Source organism: Amphimedon queenslandica, unplaced genomic scaffold, assembly GCF_000090795.2.
Source record: "Amphimedon queenslandica unplaced genomic scaffold, v1.1 AMPQUscaffold_13511, whole genome shotgun sequence".
Classification (NCBI taxonomy): domain Eukaryota; kingdom Metazoa; phylum Porifera; class Demospongiae; order Haplosclerida; family Niphatidae; genus Amphimedon; species Amphimedon queenslandica.
Window position 1 is genome coordinate 680,454 of NW_003546253.1, and position 11,054 is coordinate 691,507.

The following is an 11,054-nucleotide window of genomic DNA, read 5'->3' on the forward strand; positions in this document are numbered from 1 at the left end:
TATGACATTGATTATGACTTCAGACATTATAATTACATTAATAATCAGCAGACTTACTTCATTAGAATTACAGCTGCTATCACTTTGAATTCGCCCCGCGGGTCTTTTAGTAGGTGGCTTCATTGTGGGAGACAGAGTGGGATCAGTGCCACTACTTGGGCTGCTGTCCAATCTTGATCTCTTCTCTCCTCTTTGCGTCTCTTCAGTGAGCTCCTCTAGGTCAGTCTGCTCTGACTCCTGCTCTTTCTGCTGCTGTAACATCCACCTTGGAACCTATGAATTATTAGAGAGAGAGAGTGTGTGTGTGTGTGTGTGTGCAGAATGAAGGGGGAGAAGAGATAAGAGAAAGATAGGAAAGAAACACAAACCGTATTAGTCCTTTCATACTGTGAATCATTATTTGCATCATTTACACTAAACAGGTCTTGCGTGCCTAAAAATAAAATTAAAGAATGTCATACTAATAAATTTAATTATAGCATACCTTCTTCAGCAATAGTAGCAACAGAATCTATTATCTCTGCATCAGTCATAGGCTCTCTATTGTCAGTATTATGATCAAATTTAGTAACAATCCTACCCTTGAACTTAAACAATCCGTGACTTCTATCCAAAGTACAATCAGCATCTTGACTTCCTTTTGAACATTTTAAATGAGCTCAGCAATATTTATAAGCATTACCTTCATCAGTTTCTTGTACAGTTGTACTGCTGGTTGATTCTAGACTGCAGCTAAGACCTAAAATACATTATTTATCTAATGAATGAATCAGTGTGGGATAATGCTTACCTGACTGGGCTGAAGCAATGTAATCAGAAGAGCCTAATGAACCACAATAAGTAAAATTCATTGTTACAAAAAACCACAATACCCTTGTTGTACCAACATATTAATATCAATTACAGGCTAGTGTACATTCTTGTGATGCGGCTGTGCGTAATAACAAGAGTAGATAAGGTAATAAGTACCTGAAGTCTTGCTGTCTTGCGATGACGGCTATACAAAAATAAGTAATAGATACAAATCTTTCAAACAAATAAGCGTACCGGAGTGGCCTTCAGCTTCGTCTTAGAAGAAATCTTTTCTACATACTCCTGAGTCTGCTCTAGATCTCTATGAGGTAGAGAAGAGAAAAGTATGATTAAAAGAGGATCAAAAAGTCATTACATTTAAAGGGTACCTTCTCTGCTTCTCCAAAACATGTTTCTTAACTGTTGGAACTCTCTGATATTTAGTACTCTCATATTTGGTTCCAGGAAGAAGTTGATCAGGTTCAGAATCTGTTGTACTAGGACAGTCTAATGCAGCTTCCCTTATATGGGAAAATAATAATAATTGTATGTATCTATTGTTGCCATACACCTATCATCTACACACATGCATGTACTACATATAGTTCAGGAGAAATTAAGGAAAAATTAAGGAAATAAATCAACCAATTGTCAGAAATATGGCAAATATGAAATGCTTTCAATTTCAATCAGTTACATGCATGCAGTAATAACAAGATACCTTAGAGTGTGAGAGTGTGTAACAGAGAGAGGGTGTGAAACATCAGAGACTGCTTGATCATCACTCCCGGTAGCAGACCTCCTCCTCCTCCTCCTCCTTGTCGATGAGGACCATTCCTCTTCCGATAATTGATCCGACGACGGACTACTGGTGCTTTCTCCTGGTACTACCATCGTCTGACGTACGGTACGCAATCGAAGAGTGTTCTCTTCAGCTGCTTCTGTCTCCTCCCTATCTCTTGCCTCTTGTCGCTGCCGACTCTCTTCCATAAACGAAGCAATATCGAAAATAGGACCATGTCCTCTTGATGCTGAATTAGAAGACGAAGGAAGAGAAGGTAAAAGTGCATTGTTACTAGTGGAGGCTGATGAAAGAGGAGGATTATTGTTAAAAGAGGAGGAAGGAGTATCAGTGGTTGGAGTTAATTCAAACATATTGTCCATTTGATCCATTGACTGGCTTAGTCGGAATAATAACAAAGTGCGAGGAGCTCCTTCAATCTGAAAAGAAAGGTATACATTGGCAAGCAGGATGCGTTAAAAACCACCCCTGAATCAATGCACAAAAAAAATTAAGAAATATAACACAAGTAGGAAGCAGTTTACTAATGTAGCAGAACTTCCTGCCAGATGATTAACACGTCATTAACACGATCACAAACAATTAATCAATGCACCAATGGCAAACATATCAGACATGCTTTTATGTACCAAAGTGGCTCCTGTTTGATGAGGAGACCTTTAATAAACTCACATTTCCATCAGCCTCCCTCTCCCCCGTGTCGTTTCTTTGTGGCAGTTCAGGTTGTTCCTCCTCCTCTTCATCCTCTTGTCTTAGCCTTCTCAGGGTAAACCTGAGTCTGTCTCTCTCGTCACGGTCTTCACCAGCCATGATGGGTATCCTATGAACAAAACACACAAGTATCCCGGTTAATGTGCCGCTAAAACCCTAGCAGTCACGTGAATGCCACGTTGCATGCGCATCGGCATATGGCACAAGACCACATGATTAAACTTTTAACTTACACTAAAGGTGACTGGTTTCTGGCAAGAAAAGATATTTCTGTTGCTTAAAAGTTAAAACCTTCCTACACACCATAAAAGGTATGAAGAATTTCAGCCTTCAAGCACATGTCACAGCGTGATTTTAATATACGGAGAATTACGGATGTAGCAATACCAGAACTATTGTAGTACCATATAGATGTACCAAGAGAGGGTTACAAAGAAGAGCTTATGCTAACTGATATACATAATGCATTTTCTAGTTAACTTCAGACAATACTTTGATGACTTGGAATAACAGCGAAAAGAAATTGAAACAGAATGCACTTTGTTTACATACAATTCATACGGAACAAGGAGGAAATATTGATACTGCTAGCGCAATGAATGCACCATATTTTGACTGATGATTATCCATTACCATGCCTCGCTCATACTTGCAGTATTGCCCCAACAGTTACTTTGATGGCATATGGCTTCTGCTTGCATACAATGTACAATAAATCATTAATTGCTTTAATATTTAAGTCGTCTGAAACAGCTCAAAGTAATCATTTACTCTCCCAGGAGCTGAAGACCATGTTTGCACTATTGCCAGCACTAGCATTTCTGCTTCTATTTGACTCATCACGAGCCAACTCAAAATCACAAGCTCTCACTCGCTCACAGCTACTCTCATTTGGACCAGGAACAAATGATAATACTTTACAAAGAGGAGATGACATGACAGCTAGCATAAGGCTATCACTGCCATTCACTTTTTACAATACAACTTACACAGAGCTATTTGTAAGTATTTTATATGCATATGGTTGTATTACTTTGCATCTTGGATTAGGTTTCCACTAATGGAGCAATATCTTTGGGAGATGACTCGTCATCTTTAGTTAACGTGCAGTTTCCTCAAGATATGATGGACCAGCCTCTCATAGCACCTTACCTTGCTGATGTGGATACTACTGGCATTGGTAATGTTTACTATAGGCACAGCAATGCTGCTGCTGATCTTGAATATGCCAACGAGTTCATACGTAATACCGGTACATTTGCTTCTTCTTCTGCATCGCAAATTGTTGTTGTGACATGGGACTCTGTGGGTTATTATAGAAGCAAAACTAACAAGGTATAGCATGGAATATCAGTAGTAATTGTTAACCAGAACCTATTAATAGGTAAACACTTTTCAGTGTATCTTGGGTTGGAATGCTCAAGAATCTTTCGCCATCTTTCTCTATGTCAACCCATTGCTATGGACTACTGGTGATGCAAATGGTGGAAGAAATGGAGTGGGAGGAATGCAAGCTCAGGTTGGGTTTATTGCAGGAGATGGCTCACGCTTCTTCACTTTACCTGGCTCTGGCTCTAATTTTGTTCTAGCACTTGATTCTGACACTAACATTATGCAGCCAGGCCGGTATGTGTTTCAAATCAACAGTGACATTACTGAGCCCACAGGTAAATAATTATAAATCAAAACTTGAAATATGAGACTAATTGGCCTCATTCGCACGAAACATACAAGTGCTGCCTACTTACGTAACAACAAGAATTCAATGTTGCAAAATATTGTAATTATAATTACATTTTAGTTGTTGACTGTGGCAGACTTCAAGCTCCCATGGATGGTAGTATTGCATTCCAGTTTGACTTGACAACTTTTAATTCAGTTGCCACTTACAGTTGCAACTTTGGGTTTACGCTAATAGGCAGTGCTAACAGAACTTGCCAGTTGAATGGAAGCTGGTCACCTGATGCACCAACCTGCAATGGTAAGTGGATATTGCTATAAATTGCTAATTTTTAATGCACACATATAGTTACTGATTGCGGTACACTTGATTTTGATAGAAGTACTACTGATGTGGTAAAGAATGGGACTGGCTTATATGCTGTAGCAAGGTACAGTTGCATAATAGGCTACGTACTCCAAGGAAATTCTATTCGAACATGTCAGACGAACAGTATGTGGTCTGGAACAGACCCTACCTGTGAACGTAAGCCTTTAAAATAAATTTTCTTTATCTTTTCATAATAAATTATTATTACAGCAATTGTGTGTGATAAAGCACTGCTTTTTCCTGCTAATACGACTGCTCTTACAATTAATGCCAATCGATTCACATTTCGCTCAATTGCAACATATACCTGCCTACCTGGGTATGTCGTACGAAGTGCTATCACACGCACCTGCCAATCCGATGGAACATGGAGCTCTACTCCTTCTTATTGTGAATGTTAGTCACCATACTGACTTTTATTGTAATGTTCTTAATGATTCATTTTACAGTTATCAATTGTAACAATCCGCCAACAAATAATGAAGTTGGACTCAGTGTGCAATTTACCAGCACTTTCCTCAATGCTCAAGCTACTTATTCTTGTGCAAGTGGTTACACTTTTAATGGAACTGCTCTAAGAACATGTGGTACCAATGGACAGTGGAGTGGGAGCACACCCCAATGCATACGTATGTTGCAAAAATAAATAAATTATTTCATTGTTATCTCATTTTGTAGCTGTTGACTGTGGCATGCCTCCAGGTATTACTGGAAGAGACAATCTAATGGCAAACTTTGACCCCTCAAACACAACATTCGGAAATGTAGTAGTCTATTCATGTGATATTGGCTTCAGATTAGTTGGCTCTAGCAGTTTGACTTGTCTTGCCAGTGGCAGTTGGTCTGGAGTTGCACCAACATGTCAAGGTATGTTTATTTACACTTCCTTCATACTATAAAGGAAATTGAAAATAGATTTTGTGGCAATTCCATAGAATTCTTTTATAATTGAATGTTGTTTTGTGACTTCTGTAGTGAATGACTGTGGACCATTAAATCCTAATCGACCATTGATGGTCAGCTATAATACAACAATTGTAAACAGCACTGCAAATTACAGTTGTGAAACTGGATATGAGATTAATGGAAATCCAACAAGTTCCTGTCAGCCAAATGGCCAATGGAGTGGCCCTGAGCCATCATGCATAGGTGAATATGCCTAATCATTACTTATGTATTGCTTTAACTTTTAGTTATATTTGGGTGTGAGATTTTAGATCAGATTTGATAATAATTTGTTTTTAGGAGTTGATTGCGGTGATCCTCCTCAGGTTGCTGGAACTGGCCCTACAAGACCAATAAGTAGCAGTACCAGCAACAGGTTTCCTTCTGTGGTTCAATACTCCTGCATTACTGGTTATGAGCTTGTTGGTTCTGCCTTCATTTCATGTTTGCCTAATGGCAGTTGGAGCAGCTCAGAAGTAACATCTCGATGCAGACGTAAGCTATTAATCATTTATTGTCATTTATTATTGTGACACTGCTGTTGATACTAAAGAATGTTATAGTTTCCATTTCTTATTTGTATCTAACGAAAACAGTTACTCTAAATTTATTACTATAGTTTCAACAATTTATTTGTGGTTTTGTAATTATAATTCCTCATGTAGCCGTTGATTGTGGAAGCCCAGAAGATGAAAGCTTTTTCTTATTCAATGATGAAATCAATGTCACAATCACATCAACTGAATTTGGAGGAATAGCCACTTACAGATGTCTTGAAGAAGGAATGGTCATTGATGGAAATGATCGAAGAGTGTGTGGAGCTGATGGTAACTGGACTGGAACGACACCAACAAACTGCACTTGTGAGTTGAAACAATTATGAGGTCACTATAGTTCAATAAATGAATTTCCTCCATACTTTAATTACAGTTGTTGACTGTGGCATTCCTGAGCTACCTTCCTTTGGCTTCGGTGGCGTTGTCAGGGATTTTAATGAAACCATATTCAACAGTACCGTGACGTACAGCTGTGATGATGATGACTTGACTCCAGTGGGTGAGCCAGTAAGAGTTTGTCAGGCCAATGGCCAGTGGAGTGGAGAACCCCTCTATTGCAGAAGTAAGCAAAATTGTTACCATAACAAACCATTATTGGATTGTAATGCTTAGGACGAACCAATTTATTTGTCATTGGATTGAGTATTGGGGTTACCATTGGAGGGATTTTACTTTTACTGTTGCTACTGTTACTGCTTTTAATTTGTTTGTACTGCTGCTGTGCTGGCAAAAAAGGAAACACAACACCTAAAGAAAAGAAGGATAGGTTTGGATCACGAGACATTCTTGTTTGTACGTTACATACTTGCATCTGATAGTAATCATTAATGATCATTTTCTTTATAGCAAATGAAAACTTGTATCGAAACCCTGCAGTTGAATTACCTCAGAAAAATGGACATGCATATGATGGTTAGTAATACTTAATACAGTATGCATGAGCACAATTATTATTTCAATTCTTACAGAGCCTGAAGTTGTAGTTATGAAAGAAACGACTGTTGAATCTACTCCACCACCAGTATTGCCTCCTAAACCTGTAACACCACCTCCACCGGCTGTCGTCGAAAGACCAGCCCCACTGCTACAGGCTGAAGCACCACCTTCAAAGAAACAAGGTACACACATATAATATCTAAACAAGCATTGTATTACCTTTTGTTCCTGTATATACAGAATCAAACAATGTAACTATTCCAAGAGTAATCCCTCAAGGTAAGGAAATTTCATTAAAATAATTTTACATTATAACAATTTTTCATTCCTTTATTTATAGTTGGGAGCCAAGAAGGTATGAAAATTCGCCTGTCAAAATTGTTAGAATTAATGAATAATAATAATAATTCTTTTTGTAGAAACAATTGATTTTGGTCCAGATGACCCGTTTGAAGGTGTCGATGATAAAGACATTGATTCCGTGCACAATTTCCGCTTGCATTATCTTGGGAATGATGACAATCAGAGCATCTCCAGTGATAAAAAATATTACGCTATTTAACAGTCAACACAAACATTAATTGTTTTAATTAGTTATCAATATATATATTCGTATTAATTCATAATAAAGTGTTATTGTGTTGTAATAAAGTGTTATTGTGTTGTAATAAAGTGTTATTGTGTTGTCTATAAGAAAATAAGTTTGTTGGCATATTACGTTTACTTGGAATTGAACTATGGTTGCTATGAAGGAAGAACTGTAGGCATAATATCAGCCCCAGTTTCTCTTCTCTCATTTGTCTTGACACTGTGCTTATAGTCTAATTCTGCCAATGCTCTACACGGATGTACAATGACATTGAAAGAAATTCCCTATGAATATGATAGAGTTTAAGATTAAACTAGCAGGGATATGATGATTGTGCTCACTCTTCCAGCAGCAGCTCGAACAAAGCCTTCATTTGCTGTTAATGTAATAGCCTGCAAGCTGTCACCAGTACCGAATATAATCTACATCATGCTAATAATTAATATTAAGCAAACAAAGCAAACCTTGGCTCGTTCTTTGATTCTTCCACTGTTATGGAGATTTCGAGCTCTCTCTGAGGGTTGATCAGGGACAACATTAATCCTTGATAACAATTCCCTATTTTGATGATACGGTTTGAGCTCTAAACAGAAACAAGGCTAAAGGCTCACTTTGCTCTTTCTTTCTCACTCGGGCCAGCCACAACAGATAAAATTGATTTAAAATCATCTATTGCTGTTTTACAAGCCAATAAAGATTTACCTAATTTAGTCAAACAAGGGGAAACAGTGATATGCAATAGTGTGATGTGTAATAATTATTTTAAAACAAGTACGGTTTCTACAAAGGAAAAATCAGTGTCATTTAGCCAAAAATTGCTCCGAGAGATTTCTCCATTTCTATAATTTTCTGATTATGTATACATGTTCTTAAGTTGTGTTTCAAATTTCAGCTAATTCTGATCAAGTTTGGATTCTTTACAAGCTTTTAAAGTTGCTCAAAAACCAGGCCAAAGTCCCTGTACTATAGTACATGGTCTCAGGCTAAATTTCGTCAAAATTGAAAAGGAGAGAATTCCACAATTTTATAAATTTTTCTGATGCATATACATGTTGTTAAGTTGTGTTTCAAATTTCAGCTGATTCCGATCAAATTTGAATTTTTTACAAACTTTTTAAGTTGCTCAAAAATTGAGCCAAAGTCCTTGTACCAGGCATGGGGTCAAGCACTTGGTGCTTGTACTTAAGTACAAATAAGCACAGCTTTCTAAGTACTTAATGCTGCTTACAAGTACCTTTTCAATATAATCTATGTGCTTTGTACTCGTACTTAATTACTTTTACAAATTTACAAAAGTGCTTTTAAGCACAGCAAAAACTACACACGAATAATGTACATGTACATGTACATGTACATGTACATGTACATCTACATGGTACATCTACATGTACATCTATATGTCGATGTCATGTACATGTACCACTACATGTACATGTACATTGAGACACACATAAGTACATGTATATTCTGTATTTTTATTATTTAAATAAATCTTACCACACATGTAAAAAACATGTACATGTACATGTAGTATACAAGTTTCGTAGCACATTGTGTGATTGTGTTTTAGCTTGAAGAATGGTAATGGCATTACTATTAGTGGTATCACTCCAAAGCTCTCTGCTGTTTCCATTTATTATGAACAATTAACAGAGTTAGTGTTTATTAGATGCAATAGTAAATTAACTATAATTGTAATTTTACTTTATTTTTACACGTAGTGAATATCTAGTACTTATTAATGTAATTAAGCACTCTGAAAAATGTTTGTTCTTGTACTTAAGCACTTACATGTATGCTAAAGCTATAGATTGTGCTTGTGCTGGTGCTTCTAACACATTTAAGTGCTTGTATTTGTGTTTAAGCACATTTCTTAGTGCTTGACCCCATGTCTGCCCTGTACTACAGTACATGGTCTCGGGCCAAATTTTGTCAAGATTGAAAAAGAGAGAATTCCACAATTTTATAATTTTTTCTGATACGTATACATGTTCTTAAGTTGTGTTTCAAATTTCAGCTGATTCCGATCAAATTTGGATTTTTTACAAACTTTTTAAGTTGCTCAAAAATTGGGCCAAAGTCCCTGTACTATTAGTAACGCGGTAGCGTTACTAAGTAGGATTCACCCCCAAACAAAATGGCTGCCACGACTTTTGCAGCCTTGCTATACCGGGAAAACGAGCTCCTATGCTTACCAGACTTTATAGAGGACCTTATCTTGACCAGAGGACTCCAATGGTACCCATAGCGTGGCTCTAGACCTTTTCTGGGAGAAAAATCAAAAATCTGCAAACCGGCCGTTTTGTTCAGCCACCTTTTTTCATCTTCATCATCATCATCAAGTTAGTCCTGTCAATCCAGTTGTCGGTCGATATATCGATTATGCCTGGTGATAGAAGGTTAATTCTTACACCATTCTACTCCCACAGGGTATGCGCAGGTCCTTGTTCCCTAGAATCATTCTCCAAGAAAGGAAAAAGTGATACTGAGTCTGTGACTGTTGGATCGCACCAGCTTACCTCATGCCACCATTTTGTTAATAATTAAATAAAGAAGCATGTGCTCCAAAAATTTGGGCGTGGTCGCGCATGCTCAGATCTCAGAACTGGGAACAGCAAGTAATCTTTTACGTAGCTAGGCTAGCTATGCTTGGAATCAAATTGCAATACTTAGTGGAGGTTTCCAGCTAAGAGAAGGTATTAATCTTGCATATATCAAGTGTGTAATGAATTATTTTATTTCAAAAACACAAAACAATTAATTAATGTTTATAATACTAGTGATAATATATTAATATGAACTTGAAAGAAGGAAGACCTGCAGGAATAGCTACAGGATTGCTGGGAAGATAGAGCTTCTTGAACAAGGATTCACATCAAGACTATAATATTTATTTCACTTGTCATCAGTATAGTAGATATTCCTTCACCATATCTATTCAACTCAATCAGTGCTGTCCCTCATAAATGCTGTAAAATCATAACAATGACAACAATAATAAAGAAACTTATTGTTTGTGTAAAATCAAAAAGTATCACAATTGTAACTGAAAAAATATTATAAATAGTATAAAAAAATTAACACAAACAAGAACATAAAAAATAAAAAAAAAAAAAAACAAGATTGAGTAGGATTCCGAATGACCAACGAAAATACGAAATGAAAATCCTACTCTCGTGACACAAATTCTACTTTACATTGTAAGGTGATCCATAACTTTTAGTACAATGTAGAGTAGAATTTGCGTCACGAGAGTAGGATTTTCATTTTGTATTTTCGTTGGTCGTTCTGACGGAATCCTACTCAATCTTGTTTTTTTTTTAAATTTTTTATGTTCTAGTACATGGTCTCGGGCCAAATTTTGTCAAAATTGAAAAAGAGAGAATTTCACAATTTTATAATTTTTTCTGATGCATATACATGTTCTTAAGTTGTGTTTCAAATTTCAGCTGATTCCGATCAAGTTTGGACTTTTTACAAATTTTTCAAGTTACTCTGAGTCTGAAGTAACATATGGGCTATTATTAAAAAAACCCACTACCTTCTGTAGCTTTTTGTAGCATAGGCCACAAAGGATCTTTCCTTTCCTGTCTTGCCTGCTCAGCCAAAACACTGTCCTTTGAAATTAAGAAACGCAATGAAAAGAATGCCAAAACGACACTATATACTTAC

General features: G+C 36.8%; 3 protein-coding genes across 3 annotated transcripts in view; 1 reads left to right on the forward strand and 2 right to left on the reverse strand.

Moving 5' to 3' along the window:
• Window positions 1-11: 11 nt before the first annotated feature.
• Window positions 12-2,149, reverse strand: LOC109588673 (uncharacterized). The gene is made up of 10 exons (XM_020004812.1): window positions 1,514-2,149; window positions 1,182-1,313; window positions 1,048-1,114; window positions 970-997; window positions 791-823; window positions 683-739; window positions 485-637; window positions 369-433; window positions 58-273; window positions 12-17 (listed from the first exon to the last, which is right to left on the reverse strand). The coding sequence occupies exons 1-10, from the start codon at window positions 1,963-1,965 to the stop codon at window positions 12-14; spliced, it is 1,209 nt and encodes a 402-aa protein (XP_019860371.1). The 5' UTR covers window positions 1,966-2,149.
• A 931-nt stretch (window positions 2,150-3,080) lies between these two features.
• LOC100634470 (CUB and sushi domain-containing protein 1-like) lies at window positions 3,081-7,508 on the forward strand. Its single transcript, XM_011411322.2, has 18 exons — window positions 3,081-3,306; window positions 3,356-3,640; window positions 3,690-3,972; window positions 4,107-4,286; window positions 4,335-4,511; window positions 4,566-4,751; window positions 4,805-4,984; window positions 5,034-5,222; window positions 5,331-5,504; window positions 5,601-5,795; window positions 5,966-6,163; window positions 6,231-6,419; window positions 6,470-6,649; window positions 6,704-6,769; window positions 6,826-6,975; window positions 7,034-7,072; window positions 7,134-7,148; window positions 7,213-7,508. Exons 1-18 carry the CDS (start codon window positions 3,097-3,099, stop codon window positions 7,353-7,355), a joined length of 3,039 nt encoding a protein of 1,012 aa, XP_011409624.1. The 5' UTR covers window positions 3,081-3,096; the 3' UTR covers window positions 7,356-7,508.
• LOC109588680 (UPF0415 protein C7orf25-like) overlaps window positions 7,484-11,054 on the reverse strand; it is a 4,042-nt gene continuing 471 nt past the window's right edge. Inside the window, exons 3-7 of the mRNA XM_020004818.1 lie at window positions 10,924-10,999; window positions 7,994-8,084; window positions 7,847-7,940; window positions 7,724-7,804; window positions 7,484-7,666 (exon numbers count right to left, since the gene is read on the reverse strand). Coding sequence (XP_019860377.1) covers window positions 7,538-7,666; window positions 7,724-7,804; window positions 7,847-7,940; window positions 7,994-8,084; window positions 10,924-10,999 — 471 coding nt within the window. The 3' untranslated portion in view covers window positions 7,484-7,537. The remainder of the gene's footprint in view (window positions 7,667-7,723; window positions 7,805-7,846; window positions 7,941-7,993; window positions 8,085-10,923; window positions 11,000-11,054) is intronic.

Coding starts and splice junctions, on each gene's coding strand:
- LOC109588673 (XM_020004812.1), bottom strand. CDS start 1,965: ATGGATCAAATGGACAATATGTTTGAATTAACTCCAACCACTGATACT. Junction 638..682: donor TGTACAAGAAACTGATGAAG/GTAATGCTTATA, acceptor AATGTTCAAAAG/GAAGTCAAGATGCTGATTGT. Junction 274..368: donor AGTATGAAAGGACTAATACG/GTTTGTGTTTCT, acceptor AATAATTCATAG/GTTCCAAGGTGGATGTTACA.
- LOC100634470 (XM_011411322.2), top strand. CDS start 3,097: ATGTTTGCACTATTGCCAGCACTAGCATTTCTGCTTCTATTTGACTCA. Junction 3,973..4,106: donor TGACATTACTGAGCCCACAG/GTAAATAATTAT, acceptor ATTACATTTTAG/TTGTTGACTGTGGCAGACTT. Junction 6,650..6,703: donor ATCACGAGACATTCTTGTTT/GTACGTTACATA, acceptor TTTTCTTTATAG/CAAATGAAAACTTGTATCGA.